Source organism: Prosopis cineraria, unplaced genomic scaffold, assembly GCF_029017545.1.
Source record: "Prosopis cineraria cultivar Desert tree isolate PC_DT_omini unplaced genomic scaffold, ASM2901754v1 PC12, whole genome shotgun sequence".
NCBI lineage: Eukaryota > Viridiplantae > Streptophyta > Magnoliopsida > Fabales > Fabaceae > Prosopis > Prosopis cineraria.
Window position 1 is genome coordinate 17,501,044 of NW_026555343.1, and position 20,004 is coordinate 17,521,047.

Sequence of the window (20,004 nt, forward strand, 5' to 3'; positions counted from 1 at the left end):
GGTCCCTCAAAATGCTATAATTTTCCTAAAGTCTCTAGGAACTTTTTTATTATTAATGAATTTATATAAATTATTAAATTACTCTTGTTAAAAAATAAATGATTCACAAGTTTTGTTTAAATATTCACAACTTTCCTTCTTATATTGGCAATAGTGCAATAGCAAATTACAACTTCACATGTTAAATTTCTTATTTCTTGTTGCATAGCTATGAATATAAGAAGGAAAGTTATGAATATTTAAACAAAACTTGTAAATCATTTATTTTCAACAAGGGCAATTTGATAATTTATATAAATTCATTAGTGACAACAAAATCCAAAAGGACTTAAAGGAAATTATAGCATTTTGAGAGACTAAATTATTATTTATAAATTTCAGAGGAATTTTATTCACTTTCCTTAGAAAATATCTTTGTGCATTTCATATTCTTAACCTCTTCCTTGAAAGGTACTCTCTTAGCCATGTGAATTTTAGCTAAATGCCTTGGATTTTTCTTTGATTGTTGCATCTCATACTCATGAGTTTCGAGCTATGAGTTTCCTTGCAAGTTTAAGAGTTTTCCTTTACAAGTTTAAGAGTTCCAAAACACCTTTGTTTCTTTGATGCTCAAACATGCAAGCTCTAGTGTGGAACACACATGTTTTAGAGCCCTAGAAGAGAAGGAACTTTTGAAATACTCGAACTCACAAGTCCATGGTTTAATGCCAACACAAGTTTGTGTTCTATAAGGGAACTTGGTTATAAACACTCAAAACAACAAGGTCCAAAAGTGACCCACACAGGTTCAATGTATCAGGGTTAACTAAGGTTTTGAAATTCTTATCCTCATAAGGTTGAAGTTCTTACCCTCACGAGTTTTTATTTTTTGTTGCAACTTGATTTTTTGTTTTGATTTCGCACTCCCAAATTCTATTTGAAACAATTTCTTTTAAATTAATCTAGGCCTCATCTATGGTTGTCACTTAATTTTGGGTCCAATCATGGGCTATGTTGAGCTTCCATAGCATTATTGTTACTTATAACAATTCTCATGAATGATTATTAAAAGTTAGGTTTAGTAAAAAAAAGCTAGTTTTTCACAATATGACAATTAGGGTTCAAGTTCTAACCGAGAGAGGTGCACATATTTTGTATCTGACCATATCTCAAATAAAATTATCTCTCATAGAAGATTACCTTTGAACAATAAAAAAAGATTCTCATAAACTTTACCAAAAACAACTTTCACCCATAGATCTCATGTTTGTCTTTGGCCTACATGTATCACATCTTTTCTTTTCTTTTGGCTAGAATTGACGCGTGAAATCATCAAAGTTGGATTCCCTACTATGAGGGTTTCCCTCCTATAAGGGAATCCACCCTTGAGGTTAGTGAAAATATGAATTTCAAATTTAATATTTTAATTTTTTTTACTTTATATTTATTAAAATAAAAATAAAAATTTATTAAAAAATTAATAAATATGATTTGGATAATACAAATTTAATATTGATTATCAAATTTAATATTAAAAATTTATAAAAAAGTAAAAATAATATTAAATTTGCATTGTCCAAAATATATCTTAATAGTCAATTTAAAATTTTTTTAATTTGATCACCAGTTTGGATAGTCCAAATTTTACATGGATGGTCTAAATTTATTAAAATTTACACTATGAATAATATATCTAGATAATCAATTTACAAAAAATTTTAATATTATATTTAAATCATCTATATTAAATCTAGAATGTCTATGCTGATAATCACATTCATTAAAAAATTTTATAATTTTTATAATTTTTTTTATTCAGATCACTACTATCAAGGGACAATGGAGGATTTCTTTAGAAGAGGGAATTTGACTCTAAGATCATCTAATTAGGTCCAAAAAAATTCCTAAATTTCTTCAAACGATCCAAAAATATGAACAATCACTACTACAAAAACGTAAATATAAGACGTCATAAAAAATGACGGTCAAATAAAAATACATCATATATGAGAGAGACAGGTGATGGTAAGAAAATAAATGACGGGTATTCAAACACCCGTCATACATTGTCAGACTTTAAATGATGGGTATTAAAAAACCTGTCATTTAATTCAGCCCAATGTTTCATTTACTGGAAGGAAAAAAATAAAAAATAAAATTGAACTTTAAATGGGGTATTTGAACTACCCATCATTTAAAGTTTAAACAATATATGATAGTTATATAAACAACCATCATATATTAGTGCCCGCCGTTTTAGTTTCTTAAATTAAAAAAATAAAAAATTTTAAAACCTTAAATGACGAGTGTTTCATATATGACGGGTTTTTTAAACACTTGACATATATTGAAGGCCAACGTCTCAGTTTCTTAAATAAAAAATTTTAAAACAATCGTCATTTAAAGCCTCAATCATATATGACAGGGTGTTTAAAACACCCGTCATATATTCATGAATAAATGACGGGTATTAGAATACCTATCATTTATTCTCATTTTTATTCAATTTTCAGACTCATACTTTCATTCCTACCCGTTCGTTGTCTCTGTTTTCTCTCTTCTCCCCTTCTACATGAAATCGGTAGAAATCTCTCAATCTGCCTCCATTGTTACCATCGACCACCTTAGTCCCTCTCTAACGTGAAAGTGCTCCTCCTACGCCGTTCATTGCCTCTCTCATTTGCTTCTTCTTTGTGTTTCATTCTCTCTTCTCCAAGGTACATGGGTTTGTGATTTCTATAGTTTTTCTTCATTTTCTTCCAATATGCTTAGATTTCTAGATTATGAGATTGATTTATTTAATATTATGGATTTTTTTATTAGTTTATTTTTGTTGTTTAAATTTCTTCTCATTTGTTGCCCATTTTAATATTGCGGGGTGTCAAAAATTATTAATGTTTGATGTTTTATTGACTTGAGAATGATAGTTGATGATATGCTTAGCCTTAGGATTATTATTAAAATAAAAATTAATGATCAAAATGAGATATTTATGATGATTGTATTTTTCTACAAATTTTGACTGATTTATTTCAATAATTTTTAATTTAAATTTCATGCATTTTTTGATCAAAGTAGTTTTATCATTCAAAACTACATATTGAAATGTACTAGTATACCACTTTTCATTATAATTGGAGTTCATTTTAGTGACCAAAACTACATCAAATTTCAAGTTTCAATTTTTGGTTGTAAGTGGGTTGATCAAAAAAATGGTCTTAAAGTTGATGACTTGGGGTTCTTAATGGTGGATCTTAATAGAGAAGGTTATAAAGATGAGCCTTTTATTTTGGCTTCATAGGCTCACCAAGTTTTCTTTGTTCATAATCCGGCTAAAGTAAATTGGTCTATCATTTTATTGAGTAGTAAAATAAATGAAGATGTGAATGATTCTACAATTGAAGATGATCCCTTTATGAGGATATCATTTGAAAGTTACTTCATTGAGGATGAAGCCTTTTATATGAGAAATGATCACAATGAAGGTATTTGAATTTCAAAGAAAAGAAGTAGAGGCATTCGAACAAAGAAGGAGAGCAAAGATAAGGAACGTACAAGAAAAAAAAAGAATAATTTAAACCTGTAGGTTACTTGTTTTTTATGTGCTATATTTGTTTCGTAATGTGTGAGTTACATTAAACCTGTAAATTTCTTATTATGTGCTTTATTTTTTTATATTATTATTTATTATTTATTTTGTTTTTCTACTTTTGTAAGTAAATGGCTTCTCAAAGGAGTACTAATCTCAGTGGACCTAATAGTATTGATCTTAGCGTTGAGATGAATGACCAACAAATTTAGCAAGAAGCAAATCAAATAACAAGAGGATTGACATTGATGACCGAGGTGAATAGAAGAAGGGCTGCTGGACAGAAATATGAAGTTGAATAGAATTTCAAAGGTCAACCTATCAAGACTAACAGAAATAAATTCATCAGCTATAAAGGAGTTGTGGTAAAAGCATATGTGCCGATTACAATTAGACACTGGAACGATATTAGTCCAGCTACAAAAATTATATTTGGGAGCAAGTAAAGGTAAAATACTTTACTCACATTGTTGTAGTTAATTAAAATTACTTGATCGAAAATCTAATTAATTGTCTTTGTTTACAGTCAGCATTTGCAATTGATGCTAGCCGAATGAAATTTGTCATCCAACAAGCTAGAAAGGCAATGCGGACATTTCGGTATTTCGTGGTAGTGAAATACATTAAAAAATTAGGAGGAAACATTAGTGTTGAGGTCCCCAACTTGATAAGGCCATTAGTTTCACAAGAACAGTGGGATGAATTTATTGCTCAATGTTTCAAGGGACAATTTCAAGTAAAAATAATGAGATGAATTAATTTTTTATTATTGTCAATATATTTAATTTTATTGATATGATTCTATGTGTTTTGCACAGAAGTTAAGCCACAAAAATAAAGAGTTGCATGAGAAAGATCTATACCCTTATATGCAGGAATTGAGCAACAAATGGTAAGTTAATGCATGAATTGAGCAACAAATGGTAAGTTAATATTTATACTATATAATTTTAGCTTATTTCATAAATATATGTACTATACTCACATTCAAATTTACTTAAATTCATAGATCGAGCGAGAGGGTTCAGGGGCAAGCTCAGTTTCACGTCATAGACTCTTCATAGAAGGCCGAACCAATAAAGAAGGAAATATTGTTGATGAACGTGTTTAGAGCTTGCTAACAAGTGTGTAAGTACATTAACTTAACTTAACACTTTTTTTATACTCAATCAACTAATTTAACTTTCTTACTATATATTGCACAGGTCGAGATCAAGAAAAGTGGCACGCTTTGTGATGATGTCTTGGGCAAGGCGTTGAGTAATCTTGAACATCCTGGTCGAGTTAAGGGATATGGCTTTGGTGTCTCGAAAAAATAAATATTTGGGTCACAGAAGAAAGCAAGGTCAACAGAGAATGTGGGTGCAAGGGCTGAGATTGCCACCCTAAAAGAGGACCTATTTAGGCAACGAGACATGATTGAAGCTTTGCTAAAGGACAAGGAGAGGCGGGAGGTAGAGTTTTATATTAGTCCTAGTGGGAAAGGTAGTTACAGTGTCATACAGCCTATTAAAAATCTCCTTGAGGTAAAACATTATTAATTTATTTCACTTATGTTTCACTATTTTTATTTCCCATAACTTTAATTTAGTATATTACTTATTAATATAGGGTGAGAACCTCTATGAGTTGTTGGCAAATAGCCCGAATCATCATGTGGTTGCTATCGGTTAAGTGTTTAATTTGTCGAGAGACATGTTACATAATATGCCACTCCCTGCGTCCTATGTATGTGTTGCTATTAATGTGCTGAAGGATTTAAACTATCCGCTACCTATTCCCACCGAGGATGCAGGGATTATTGAAGAGGTGATGGATAATTTTGTTGGATGGCAAGCTAGTCAAGTTAGGATGTCAAGTCCAAAAAAAACTAGCAAAGATGCACAATTAAAAAAAAAGATGATACCCCGATCTAGGCTCTTTTCTAAAAAGGCAGTCTCCTGTAAAGCTATGCCTAAATAAGAGCCTCAATTACCAAGCCAACACAAAAATTTGCTCCAGGCATATGCAACAGTTCATAGATCTAATCCTTCAGTCCTGCAAATCCCGTTCGAGGCTGGTATATATAGTGAAGACTGATATGATATGCTTTCTCTTGATGTTGTTAATGAAGTGCTTTAACATGATATGACCAATCTCACTGTTCTCAACTTCTACATACAGTAATTTTTTTTCATATATGAATAGTTAATATTTTAAATATAAACTAATCCATTTCTTATATTTATAATAGGTGCTTGTATGATAAACTTGTTGTCCCTTTCGATCTACAAACAAAGTTCATCTTCGTTACTCCTTATGAAGTGAGTGCACATACCTTAATTAAAAGCAACAAAATTTTAGAACAAGCAAAGGCATTAAGTGAAAATTTCAAAGCAAGGGCTCGAAAGGAAACATTATTCATAATATTATATTGTCAAGGGTAATGAAATTCTTAATTATCTTAATAATTTTTTATTTTAAATTTAATAAATTAATTATAATTTTGCAACACTTGTTAATACTATTAGGGACCATTGGATGTTGATCACCACCGAACCATTTGGCAACACTTCAAAGATATATTATCTCGATTCTCTTGGAGGGGAACTAGGGAGGAAACAAGTTTTATTGGAGTTGATTAATACGTAAGTGCATAAAGTATTTTACATATTTATTTAATTATTTAATTCCATACAAACATATTTTTTACTGTTTCATTATGGCGATTATGTTATACTACACTAACACAAAACAATCAATTCTAAAGTCCTTTACAAATTTTGATGCGGCCTACACTTGGAATATAATTAAGGTAATTGAAATTATTTATTAAATTAAAATTTAATACATTAATACATATTCATCAATTCTTTAATTTTTAGTGTCCAAGACAAAAAAAAAAAAAGAAGCTTGGATTGTGGTTATTATATCATGAGGTTCATGAAGGACATCATTATCCATAACGAGAGCATAATTCCCGAGATGGTATGCCAAAAATATTAACTTTTAAATTATAAAAATATTTAATGTATTAAAATTAAATTAATATATGGTGAATCATTTATATATTGCAGTACTATGATGATTCTTATGTTAACGAATTTGGAGATGTAGAAATAAATGAGGTAATTGAATAATGGTATCAATACATATTCTAAGTGTGGACCTCATACAAAAAAAATCAATAGAACTACCTTGAAGAAGTAGCTAGGAAGTTTTTTTTAATAGATAGTTGATTTTTAAAAATAGTTTACTTTATGCAATTATATTTGTTTATTGATTAATTTTAAATTGAATACAATATATTTCATTGATATTTAAATTTGGAATAGTTGGCTACTGTTAGTTTAATTTTTTTTTTTGCAGGAGGCTGGTATAAAAACATCTCACGTATAAAAAAACTATATAATAAATGATGGTTATTTAAATAACCATCATTTATACTAATATAAATGGCAGAACTTACCCATTATTTATACTTACTTTAAATATGGGTATCTTATTTACCCGTCATTTAAAGTATAGTGTGAATTGTTACCATACTTTAAATGATGTGTAAATAAGTTACCCGTCATTTAAAGTTCAATTTAAATGATGGGTAATACTTACCCGTCATTTATATTCTTATTTCGCTTGTCTTTCTATAAAAATTTTATTTTAACCTTCATTTGATTAGTAGACTTTCAATGTTAGCCGAATTAACCATCATTTATGAACTAAAATAACCGTCATTTATTTTCTTTTTTATAGTAGTGAATATTTCTTCAAATAATGCATAAAAGAATATGAAGATTCAACCAATTTATTTAAAATTAAAGAATTAGTTATTTTTATATAGTTGAGAGATTTTATAAAAAAAATATATTATTTTACGTTTTGTTGTAATAATAAACACTAATTATTATTCATTTATTTTTGGATTTTATTATAAAAATAATTTATTATTTAGTTATTTTAAAATTTTATGTTATCTATGTATATTTCTGCATTGGTATAGGATTTTCTCTTATATTTTTCATTAGATTAATTTTAGAAGCTATACAAAGCAGCTTTTTAAAATGATTTTTGTTTTATTTTGATTATGCTCTCTCACGTAATGTTGCCAAAAAAAAATAATATTCTGTATAAATATGAGATAATTTTTAATTTTTTACGTAGAATGAGCAGTATAAAATAATACTGTTAAACTTTAATGAATATATTATACTTATTTTCTGAACATTTGAATCATATTTAAATTAAATTTATACAGAAATAAAGATATTGAATAAATAAAACAAAGTTGCATAGCCTAATAATAAAATCTTGAATAAAAATATATATAGTAAAGACACACAAGTAAAATTTAAAAATACCTTAAGAAAATGTAGCGGAAAAATTAACTATTTGTCAATTAAGAATCTGTCTAGTGCATCGGGAAAAAGTTGAAAAAAATATATTATATTATAGCGTTAAACTTAAAAGAAATGACAGCTACACTTTTTATAAAAAATATAAATGTAAATTGTTAATTGTATAATTTTACATTATTTATAAGTCAATGTATAATAAAAATATTAGGTTAACGTAATTTTAATTTAATTTTATATAAAATTTTAATTTAATTACTTAATTTTATAATATATTTTTTTAATCATTTAACTCTAATACAATTATTTTTAAATATTTATTTTTTATGACAACCATTGTAATTTTAAAAAAATTAAACTTAATATATTAACATTTAAAAATATTTTATTATTATTTAAAAGTTTAATATAAAAATTTTCTGTAAAAAAATCTATCAATATTAGAATTAAAAGATTTAAAAGACACTTTATAAAATTAAAGAATTGAAATGAAATTTTATGTAAAGTTAAATGATTAAAAATATACTTTAATTTAAATATTAATTAATATTCAGGACTCATTTGTTTAAGTTTTTTAATAAAAAAATCAGTTAATTTTTGTAAAATATATATTTTGCAAAATTTTATTATGTTTCTTTAAACTTTTGAAACTAATTAGAATAAAAAAAAAAGACAAATTTTTTATTATTTTAAAAAACTAGCTTGAATAACTTTTAAAAATAATCTGATATGATAAATAATGGAGATTGCCATCAAAATATAGAGATACAAGAAAATCTTAAAATTATTAAAAATAACCAAATAATAAATTATTTTTCATAAATAAAGATCCATGAAGATATAACAAAATTTAAAAATAAATAAATGATAATCACTTTTTGTTATTATAGATAAACATAAAATAATATCTTCTTTTTATAAAATCTCCACAAAATATAAATTTTTTTAAATAAAATCTCTAATCTATCTAAAATTTATGTATTTTTTTAAAATAAAATCTCTAATCTTTAGTCTATCTCTACAAAATATATGAATGTTCTTTCCTCATATTATCCACATTATTCAAAATTTATAATTCATGAGATTCTTGAACCTCATTTTTTACATAAAATTGATGTCCTTTTCATGATATAATATTTTACAATCAAGTTGAGACCTTTAAATAATAAATGTTTTCCTAGAAATATATATATATATATATATATGATATCTCATTTATATTTTTAGATGTATGACAAGAGAATATAAGAGTAATCATCCTCATGCTCATTACTTCCATTTTCCTCCTCCTCTCCTTTCTTCTCATTTATATTATCTCTATATGTTATTGGTAATACCTGGATTTTAATTTAAATAAAAATTGCTTTCTTCACGCGGCTGGCTAGGGGGGAGGAATACTTTCTGTACAGGAATAGTATTTCCACTTCAGTTCCAGGTGCTGACTGGTGATTGGAGGACTACGTGGAGTGGAAAAAGCAATTCCATCGCTACAAAACCAACCTATTCTCCAACTGGTTCTTCCTCTTCCCCGCACCAAAGGGTTATCCTTTCTCTCTCGCTCTGCGTTCTGAGAGAAGTTCCTTGACCTCTCCTTCGCTCTACCTATCCCTCTCTCCGAGTGTTTCTCGCTTGCAACAAAGAACAACTACTTTTAGGTATTCTCTTTTCGCTGCTTTCTTCTCTTCGGTTTCATTCCTTTGCCTTCCTTTTATCTTTTTTTTTTGGCTTTTTTTTTGCTGTTGTTGAATATCCGATCGTTTGGATTTTTATTATGATGGTTGGAACATTTTTCTTTGTGTGATTTTGGATCTGTTCATATGTTCAATCAAGAGTTGTTGACCTGTTTCAGGTGCCGTGCTGTGATCTTTATGTACAGTTTCTCAGTGCATAGTTTTCTATTTCTTACAATCGACACTGCAAATTAGGAGTTTTGGGTGCTAGTTTCAACAAATTACGGACTTAGGTTTTTGATCAATCTTGATCGCTTTTTTTCCCCTTTTTATGGCTGCGTCGTAGTTTTCCAGCATGAGTCTCCAGTTCACTTAAGATATTTTTTTTTTGTTGTTGCAATTTTTGCGTTCCCGTTTTAGCTTGGTTAATTGGTGAGGGAATTCAAAAGACAAATCATCATTAGCTCTATTTTGAGGGAAGGATTATCAGGATTTTAAATAAAACTAGAGTGCCCTGTGCATTTGTGTGCTCGTATATGCACCGCCAGTTTGAAATTTTGTTGCTTAATATATATATTGATATTGAATTATTGATTCCTTTAGGTTGATTATGGTGTAGGTCAGGTGTAAGCGTACCTCATCACTAACATTGTATAGTGCAGCGGTCAATCTCTCTAATTTTTTCCCCGGGAGGTGGGGTTTGCTGTATGAAAGTAGTATGGAGCACCTTATGCAGTGTATTGTAACCTGTACATAAGAGCACGCTGCACCAAAGATAATTTAATTTATGGCATGCGGCTATATATTTGTCAGCCTTATGGCACAGTCAATATTCCTGTAGATATTGTTGATGGGAAATAGATTTTTTTGAAAAAAAAAAAAAACGTGCTATAGATTTCAGTTGTTGAAGTTTTTTATTTCACTAACCCCTCTCACTCATCCTTTTCTGGGAATGTTGGCTTAGTGTTAGAAAAGTGTAAAAGTCATGTTTGGGCGTGCACCAGCAAGGAGTGATAACACCAAATATTATGAAATTCTTGGTGTTTCAAAAAATGCTAGTCAGGATGAACTCAAAAAGGCCTATAAAAGGGCTGCAATCAAGAATCATCCAGATAAAGGTGGAGATCCTGAAAAGGTGAGTGTTATGGTCTTTTTCACTGCATTTTCTCTATACTGCTATAACGTTAGTAACTCCCTTGCCAATTTCTTTTTCATTCTCAGTATCAACTTTGGTTTATTCTTGAGGTTCTTTTAACAGATTCAAAGTCAACTTGACTAAATACTTGATTTTAAAAAATTACTATTAGTGTCTTAAACTGGACTCCATGGTTTTAGTTGTTGTTGCTTTGTTAAAATTACCATGATTCTTGTCATTGCAGGCTTTGCAGATCTGCAATTTCTTTTGTTTTGTTACACACACACACGCACATAAAGCAATGTGCTTTACCTTCAATTTAAAAAACTTGTTCCCTCCACAAAAAGAGTTAGAACTTTGGTTCAGCACAAATGAGGTAGCAATATAAGGAACAGTTAATTACACTTCTCTAACTAATCTTAATAGACTTTGGGATACAAATGTTACAAAATAATTAATGCTCAGTCCCATTTTGTTTGTAATTTTGTTGCTCTTGAATTTGACTTAACGGTTTATGGATCATTATTCTGCATCCTTTATCACCTTATTGACGAAACAAGGCCTGTGTTTATCATGTTAATGCTCTCTGAATTTATTGTTAAGTCTGTTTGAGGGAAAAACCAAACGTGTAATCAGTGTCCTTTATAAGGATTTCCCTGGATACCTGCTAAGATCTATTGATGCAAGTTACGCTATGTTAATCACGATATTTAAAGGGTTTATCATTCAAACCATGGGGTCAGCTATATCTTATTTTTAAGTTTCTTCATTCGGTAAAATTTGTTGTTGCCCATCCTGGATTGATGCTAAACATCTGCATGTTGTATCAGTTCAAGGAGTTAGCTCAAGCATATGAGGTGCTCAGTGATCCTGAAAAGAGAGAAGTGTATGACCAGTATGGTGAAGGTGCCCTTAAGGATGGAATGGGAGGAGGAGGAGGTGGTCCTTTTCACAATCCATTTGATATATTTGAGTCATTCTTTGGGGGCTCAACCTTTGGCGGTGAGAATTTTACTTTAATGCTCAGGCTATTTCATTTTCTTTTAACAGATGTATCAACATTGATAAGCTCACTATTACAATGACCTTTTAGGCAGCAGTAGTTCACGTGGAAGAAGGCAGAAACATGGTGAAGAGGTGGTGCATACTTTGAAGGTTTCTTTGGAGGATCTATACAATGGCACCACAAAGAAATTATCTCTTTCTAGAAATGTACTTTGCGCAAAATGTAAAGGGTAAGGACTTGCCTTGAGGATATTTCGCATCTCAAATTCTTGTTGAAATTTAATTTATTCTATGTTTGTATTCCTTGTCCTGCTATGGTTCAATGACGTCCCCAATTTGACAGGGACAATATTGGTAATGCACAAATGTGCATGTATAAATTATGTGTCACATTCCCATATCAACATATAATGAAGGTGCATATCAAATATATATTTTAGTTGATTGCGAATGATTTTTTTCTTGTTTTACCTGTGAATGAAATTGTTATGCTTAAATTACTCCCTACAATGATGCTAATAATTAATGCAGTTATACAAATGGGTGATAATTATCTACTTTGACGATAGTTTCAATCTTTCATTTTATACATGTTAAAGAGTCTTCTGTCTAATCAATGATGTCTATGTGAGTCATTTGTTTCTAGTGATATTCTTCATTAAATATATACTGTTATATTTGCAAGCCCCATATGGGGAGCCTGAAAGTATGTGAGACACCAGTAGTATACTAAGGATTTGGGTTGAAACGTTGCTGTTGATATAACACCGAGTCAAGGCGCCTGTCACTTGGTGCTTGTGGTGTCACATGGTTGCATATTAATTGAACTAGGAAGTGGTATAACTCTAGGGGCTTTTTTTACAAAAAAAAAAAAAACCTTCAAATAGTTGATTAACTGTCTTTTAATTTTATGTTTTAGTTTTTGGCTGGTAGCCATCATTTAGGCTTTAACTTTTCACTTTTTATGAATTAGGAAAGGTACTAAAAGTGGAACAGCAGGGAGATGCTATGGATGTCAAGGCACAGGTATGAAGGTTACAAGAAGACAGATTGGACTGGGTATGATTCAACAAATGCAACATGTCTGTCCTGATTGCAGAGGAACTGGTAATTGAAACTTAAAATCTCACCTTTTTCTTAAGTTGCTTTCTGGTATTTCAGCTCCTTCAACTCATCTTCATTGTCGTAGGTGAGGTTATTAGTGAGAGGGATAAATGCCCTCCGTGCAAGGGAAACAAAGTCACCCAGGAAAAGAAAGTGCTAGAGGTGCATGTTGAGAAAGGGATGCAACAAGGCCAGAAGATTGTGTTTGAAGGGCAAGCTGATGAAGCTGTAAGTAGGATTTGCAATTATTTGGGCATGGCAATGTATTTTGTAGATTTAGATTTAGTTGGCCTGAGCATGCAGACATCATTTTTAATTGCGTATGTTTTCCTGCTACAGCCTGACACAATCGCAGGAGACATTGTTTTCATCGTACAAGTAAAGGAGCACCCCAAGTTCAAGAGGAAGCATGATGACCTCTATGTTGAGCATAACCTCAGTTTAACTGAAGCACTTTGTGGTTTCCAGTTTGTCATTACCCATATGGATGGGAGGCAACTCCTAATCAAATCAAACCCCGGGGAAGTCATCAAGCCAGGTACTAATAGTAATCAATCAATCTTATGAATACACTTTTCTGTAATATCATTCATGAAATATATTCCTTCCTGGTCAATGTTGACTTTTCTTGGCAGGTCAATATAAAGCGATAAATGACGAGGGCATGCCGCATCATAACAGGCCGTTCATGAGGGGCCGTCTATACATCCAATTTAACGTTGATTTCCCAGACTCAGGGTTCCTCACCCCTGACCAATGCAAATTATTGGAAACTGTGTTACCTCGGAAGCCAAGCAAGCAGTTGACAGATACGGAACTGGATGATTGTGAGGAAACCACTCTGCATGATGTTAACATTGAGGAAGAGATGAATCGAAAGAAGCAACAATATCAGGAGGCATACGACGAAGATGATGATGAGCCATCAATGCCCCGAGTGCAGTGTGCTCAGCAGTAATAGGAATTTATGTTAATGTTTACCCTTATCCAGTTAGAATATTATGCGTTATATCCTGTTTGCATGTTGCAGATATCACCTTTGTCTTTCGTATCTTAGGGATCTGTTGGTGTTGAACTGATGATATTTGGTTTATTGTTCTTCAAGCGTTTCCCAGTTTATCTAAATTTTGATTGTAATGTTTAGCATATCAGAAAAAGGTTATAAATTCTTTGTGTTGCAAGTGGTGCTTTGGAGATCCCATATCCTTGCTGCTCGAGTTTGCTTTGGATTGAGCTTCCAACTTCCAGGCAAAGAACTAGTGAAAATTCACTGAGGTCAGTGTTTCATGCGATGGTTTACTCTGATGCTTCCATTTTGGTGAGTTTCTGTTAGTTTTTTCCACCTCATCTTAATTGTGAAACTGACACCTAAGAATCTAAAGTCTAGAAATTTTACAGTCAGTAATTTTTATAATTAAAATCTCTAAAGATTTTCTGTTGGTTTTTTTTTTTTTTTAAGTGCTGGTTCTTCTTTAAATGTTAATATGATTTATTGGGGTGGTTGTTACTCTAACAAAAATATCGTTGAGCATGTTTTGCTTCTACTTTGAAAACAATTAAAAGCCATAATTCATCGTTTTGATGGTTTGCAATGTGACTAGCATTTTGTAATGTCGAAAAGATTAAAGAAAATTAATCATCTAGACCTTGCAGTTTTTATCCAATCACAACTCGCTTTGACATGTTATAATTTAGTTTTTAAAGTCTTGATTTAGTTATAAATCAGTTTTTGAGCTGTCTCTTATAATTTAGTCTTTAACATTTTAACTTCTTTAAATATTAATTTTTATATTTTAAAAAATAAAATTATAAAGATTAAAAATATTTTAAAAAGTTTTAATATGTGTAATGTTTATAAAGATTAAAAGGATTTAATAATTTAAAAATATTAATGATAAATTTTAAAATATTTTTAATCTTTATAATTTTTTTTTGAAGATATAGAGATTAATATTTAAGAGATTGAAACTTTAAGAATTAAATTATAAAATGTAAAATTTAAGAATTGATTTACAATCGAGTTAAAAATTTTATAAATTAAGTTATAATTATGTTAAAATTATAAAGATTAAATAATTAATTTTTTCAAAAGATTATTATATTGTAACCTTAAAATTGCATGATTTATAATTAATAAATTACTGATATCTTATGAGTTAAGACTGGTTTACGGGTTAAGATATAGCTAGGATATATTTTTTAGCTTCACTATTTTGTATATGTCTTTACCCTGGGTGGGACACGTGTCTCTCAGTGAGCTCCTGTTTATTTGATCTTGAGGTTAGTGGCTGTTCAATTTCTTGAAGTGTTTTTCTTCATGTACATTTCATTTTCTTTGTAAGCTTTGTTTCTCTTTTGAGATCCACATTGTGAAACCAGGCCTTCTTTATTTAGACTCAGGACAAGCCCATAAGTCTTGATATGTGTATAGATATATATATATATATATTATGTATATGTATATGTAGTTAAACATTTAAAATTTTATTTTTAAAAATGGAAAATGGTTTATGTACATTTGTGTGCGCGTGTGACAAAGTCCGAGCAATATTTCCCCATTCCTAAATGAGCTGCGCAAGACTTGAGAGAATTTTAAACAACTATATATAAAGAGGTATAGGGAAAGCTCCTCACATGTGATACTATACAAATTAAAACAAGATATGCGTGACCATGGTATGCTTGGTTCATCTTGTTAAAGGAGTTGAATTAGCTTATTTTGGAGGCAATAATGATCCCACACAGTGGGGTTCATATTGGTTCAGATTAATTTGGATAGTTAGTGATAATATTCTTAGATTTTTTAATATATCAAGCAATACATTAAAAAAAAAAAAACAAGATGTGGGATTTTGGAGGGACTCAATTTTTTTTTTTTATCTCTGATGTTAAGATTGTTATTCACTCAACTTTGGCGATTAATACGATAAATGGGCACAATGTTATGGGGACAATCTTTGATGAACCAAAATTGATCAAATCTTTGCTGCCTTTTTTTTTTTGGACCATTGGTATCATGTGCTTGCCCCACTTTAATGGGAAAAATTTTTAATATCATAAGAAAATCTTGGGCTTGTGATACCAAATGGTCCAAATGGAATTGGACAAGACCAAAAAGAAAATCTTGGGCTTTCTATCTAGCTAGGGATTGAAATATTGTCTTGGTTCATATCTATTGAGAGGTTACCAGATTGTGCTAATTGGTTTGTCCAAAGCATATCCACTATTCCTCCTTTAGATATTATAGGCAATTAATTGAATCAGAGGAACATAATATCCTCCATTAGATTACCTTTTATTCAAAACACGCGCTAAGATACTTCATGGTGTGTTATCATATATAATTTAGCAACTATTATGTATATATATTGCTTGGTGATTTAACATTAATGTTCCTAGAAAGTAAAACCTACTCATGATTCTATTTAAAATGAGAAATAAGATATTTATAAATATTGATTAAGTTAATAAAGATATGGTCTATAACTTACAAGATATAGAGATCAAATTCCTCTATCGATGTGATGACATTGTTGGTGGATGAATTATAAGTATTTTTTTAGCCTAAAAATATATTCTGGCCATAATAAGCAATCAACACTTAGCTCATTTAAACTTTCTAGTATAAAAAATTGAGAAATAAGATGTTCTACAAAATCAAATATGAGCTTAAGAAACTAAAAAGATTTTCTTATCAATCCTTTTTACTTTTTTTTTTTTCATTTAATATGATTTCTACTCTATGTACTTTTTATTAAGTATTTCTTTCAATCTTTATTATAAGACATCTTTTAAAAAAAAAATTGAAGACATCTTTTAAAAAAAAAATTGATTCTTCATATAAAACACTTGATGCGATATTAATTATGTTTTCCTAGTTAACTATGAAAGTGAATTAATGAAAATTTAAAAAAAATATTTTGTAAAATTAAAAGTTTATTATATTTTTAGATAAAATAAATAACTTATCACCTCTCCTTGATTTCCATTAGGTAGTTAAAAATGTCATATTCAAGGGACTAGAGGAAGCAGTTGCTTTTGTTTTTATCGCCTTTTTATAAAAACATTAGCATTAACCTCTCTTTTGATTGTTGTTTTCTTATATATATATATATATATATAATTAAAAAAATCATATTATTTTATTATTTTTAAATTATCATTACAATTTCTCTCTGTCTTTTTAAGCCTCTCATATGATGCTAATGATAATATGCTGTACTTTGAAAAAAAAGTTTCGACGCCAACTCACCAAGCCTAATTAATGCAATTCAAAATTTAAAATTCAAGCCCTTGCACAGTGATGGTAATACAGACCGACCAATTTTTCTCGCATTTTTTATCGGGCTGAGCTCCGAAAAATTGGGCATAATGGGGGGAAAAAAGTAGCTGAGCTTCCTACTTGCAAGCCCTGGAAAAATAAAAATTGATCTAATTAATAAAAATTTTATCTATAACTTAAAAGGTTATAAAATTAAATTTTGTCACTAATATAAAAATTTTATTGATAGGTAATTTGTAAATACCTTTTTAAACGTTTTTTGGATTTAAAGGCATGATATAATCCTGATGAGAGCCCTTTATTCAGCTCACTAAACTTTATTATATAAAAAAATTCATTTTTCATTTATAATTTATAAATAATATCTTGGCTTATGGGCTTGAACTATTATTTTTTATTTTTATTTAAACATTATTTTGTTTTCAAAATACAAACGATTCAAATATGATCTAGACGGTATGGAATAAAATGTGCACTCCATGATCAACTTTAAAGGAATTAGACCTCAAAATATTTTATTATTTTATTCAGTTGCAACAAATGTCAATGCTTTTAGTGAGAGACTCAAACAATTCATATTTGAGCACAAAATTTAATTAAACCATTGACTTAGCTATTCATAATGATGTTACACACACACTCACTTATATTATCAAATACTTATATAAATTCCATATAAATATTAATTATATATTATTCATTGTCCAAGTCAAGACGAAAATCAATAGTTTAAATTTGATTAAAAAAAAACAATAACAAGTCATGAAGGTGTTCGTCAATGGATGGGAATCACAACATCATGCTTGTCCACACACACACACAAGTCTTATACCCATAGTCTTAATTAATAAATATATACTTATATTATTAAAATACTTATCTAAATTACATATAAATATAATTATTCATTGTCCAAAGTCAAGACGAAAGTCAATAATTTAAATTTGATAAAAACAATAACAACTCATGAAGGTGTTCTTCAATATATGGGGATCACAACATCATGCTTGCCCATATATATATATATATACACACATATAAGTCTTAGTCTTAGTCTTATACCCATAGTCTTAATTTATAAATATGATTTCTTTGATATTATTTTCTTCATCTTACTAAGAATATGATACACTCTTAATAAATCAAGTCAATGTGTATTTTTCTTTCTTAGAATGTGTCAATTGCGATAGATCATCTAGAGTTAAGGATTTGAAGATTAAGAATTTTTAATGTCAAAAACTATTTTTTAATGTTAATTCCTTATTTTTGCCTTCATATTTGGAGACTTTCAAAAAAAAAATTATGAAAGAATGAGGAAATAAAGTCGCCCTTATGTTCTCGCTGATTCTATTTTTAAGAAAATTCTGGATGACGGATTTGTGGTTTTTAATTTTGTAGAAGGCACCGCATTGATTATTTATTATAATTTTCATTTTTTTACTCTTATTCAATGTTGATGTAAGAGAGTGAGGAATTTTTTTTGAGGATGTATTTAATATGGCCAAAATAAAAAAACTTATTTAATTTTTAGAGAGTTAATAAATTTTTTTTTTACTTTTTGTTAACAGATTCTCCTGGACTCTAACAAAAAAAAAATGCTCAAAGTAACTTATTAATGTAACTTTTTAAAAAAAAAAATGCACTTCCTAAAGTTACCACTTAGTATGGAAAAATTCTTATAGGCAGACTGGATATGTCACGTTATTTGTAATTTATTCAATAAAAATATGACATTCAGATGATATTAAATATAAATTAATTTTGACATTAATGATAGTAGAGATAGAAAAAGCAAAAAATTAAATATGCATTTTGTTATAAGAATAAAATTAATTAAAATAATATCATATAAGATTTTATTTAGATGATTTGAGACATTCTTATTAGATAGACTACAAATAATATGGTGTAGTTAATTTATGTAAGAATTTCTCATTAGTATGTCTTCATAATAAAGAGGCTTTCAATGAGGTTAGTTGCGAAGATAAAAAATTACACTTTTTTCATCCCAAATTATAAGACATTTTTAGACAAAATTTTATATATCAATAAAATTATTAAATAAACTTTATATCCTTACTTTTTCTAGACAAATATATAAACTTTTAAAAATATTCTTCATTTAATACTCTATTGATGAAAGAATATTGAAGGGAGAGAATATATGGGAGGATAATACTAAAAAAGTACCATTAATGAAACTTTATTTTTATTAAAGTGTCTCATATTTTGAGATATTGAATCTTCTCTAAAAGTATCTTATAATTTGAGACGAAGAGAGTATAGTATAATTTGCGATAATAAAAGTGTAAGCTTTGACAAAAATGACGAACAACTCATTTATTGTTCTTGAGAGATTAGTTTTAATTTTTGAATTCTTTAACTAACAATTTTATAACTTTTGGAAACTAAGTGATATCCTAGGAATGCCAACTTGGATACCATGTTGAACCCCATCTAGGATGTTACCTTGAAAACTAATTGGAATGCCACGAAGGATCACGTCTAGTATATATCATTTCCCTTTAGAAAATTACACATAATTTCCTAAATGCTAAATCCTCCAACCAAGTGAATAAACATATTACATAAGCATTCATCATCATCATCTAAATGCCTAACAACCTCAGAAATAAAGAGAAAGACCTGATGTTGAGAATGTAATTAGAATTATTAAATTGTAAGACATTTGCTATAATGTAGCTGTAGTTATCCTTTGAAAAACTGCAATTTGGATTTTGGACCATATATTACAACCATCTTCGGACCAATTTATAAAAATTAGAGTATAATTAAAGTTTAACTATAAATTATTTCTTATAAATAGGATCAAGTATAATTTATATATGTATGTTTGCATATACTAATTTTATATGTGTGAAACAAAAAAATTAGGTTGATATACAATT

The 20,004-nt window shown here is 29.1% G+C and overlaps 1 protein-coding gene and 1 pseudogene across 2 annotated transcripts; both read left to right on the forward strand.

The window, feature by feature from the left end:
- The window catches only part of LOC129289174 (uncharacterized), a 43,436-nt pseudogene extending 33,952 nt beyond the window's left edge, over window positions 1-9,484 (forward strand).
- LOC129288471 (chaperone protein dnaJ A6-like) lies at window positions 9,396-13,994 on the forward strand. 2 transcript variants are annotated; one of them, XM_054925065.1, is made up of 9 exons: window positions 9,412-9,554; window positions 10,189-10,274; window positions 10,534-10,704; window positions 11,535-11,706; window positions 11,798-11,939; window positions 12,683-12,816; window positions 12,899-13,041; window positions 13,153-13,351; window positions 13,449-13,994. In XM_054925065.1, the coding sequence occupies exons 3-9, from the start codon at window positions 10,555-10,557 to the stop codon at window positions 13,769-13,771; spliced, it is 1,263 nt and encodes a 420-aa protein (XP_054781040.1). In that variant the 5' UTR covers window positions 9,412-9,554; window positions 10,189-10,274; window positions 10,534-10,554; the 3' UTR covers window positions 13,772-13,994. The 2 variants fall into 2 exon arrangements, with proteins under 2 accessions (XP_054781039.1, XP_054781040.1); XM_054925064.1 differs by lacking the exon at window positions 10,189-10,274 and having other exon boundaries at window positions 9,396-9,554.
- Window positions 13,995-20,004: the final 6,010 nt, after the last annotated feature.

Excerpts from the sequence above, each read along its gene's own strand:
- LOC129288471 (XM_054925064.1), top strand. The coding sequence starts at position 10,555 with ATGTTTGGGCGTGCACCAGCAAGGAGTGATAACACCAAATATTATGAA. Across the intron at positions 11,940-12,682 it reads CTTTGCGCAAAATGTAAAGG|GAAAGGTACTAAAAGTGGAA; the intron begins GTAAGGACTTGC and ends TTTATGAATTAG. Across the intron at positions 13,042-13,152 it reads AAGGGCAAGCTGATGAAGCT|CCTGACACAATCGCAGGAGA; the intron begins GTAAGTAGGATT and ends TTCCTGCTACAG.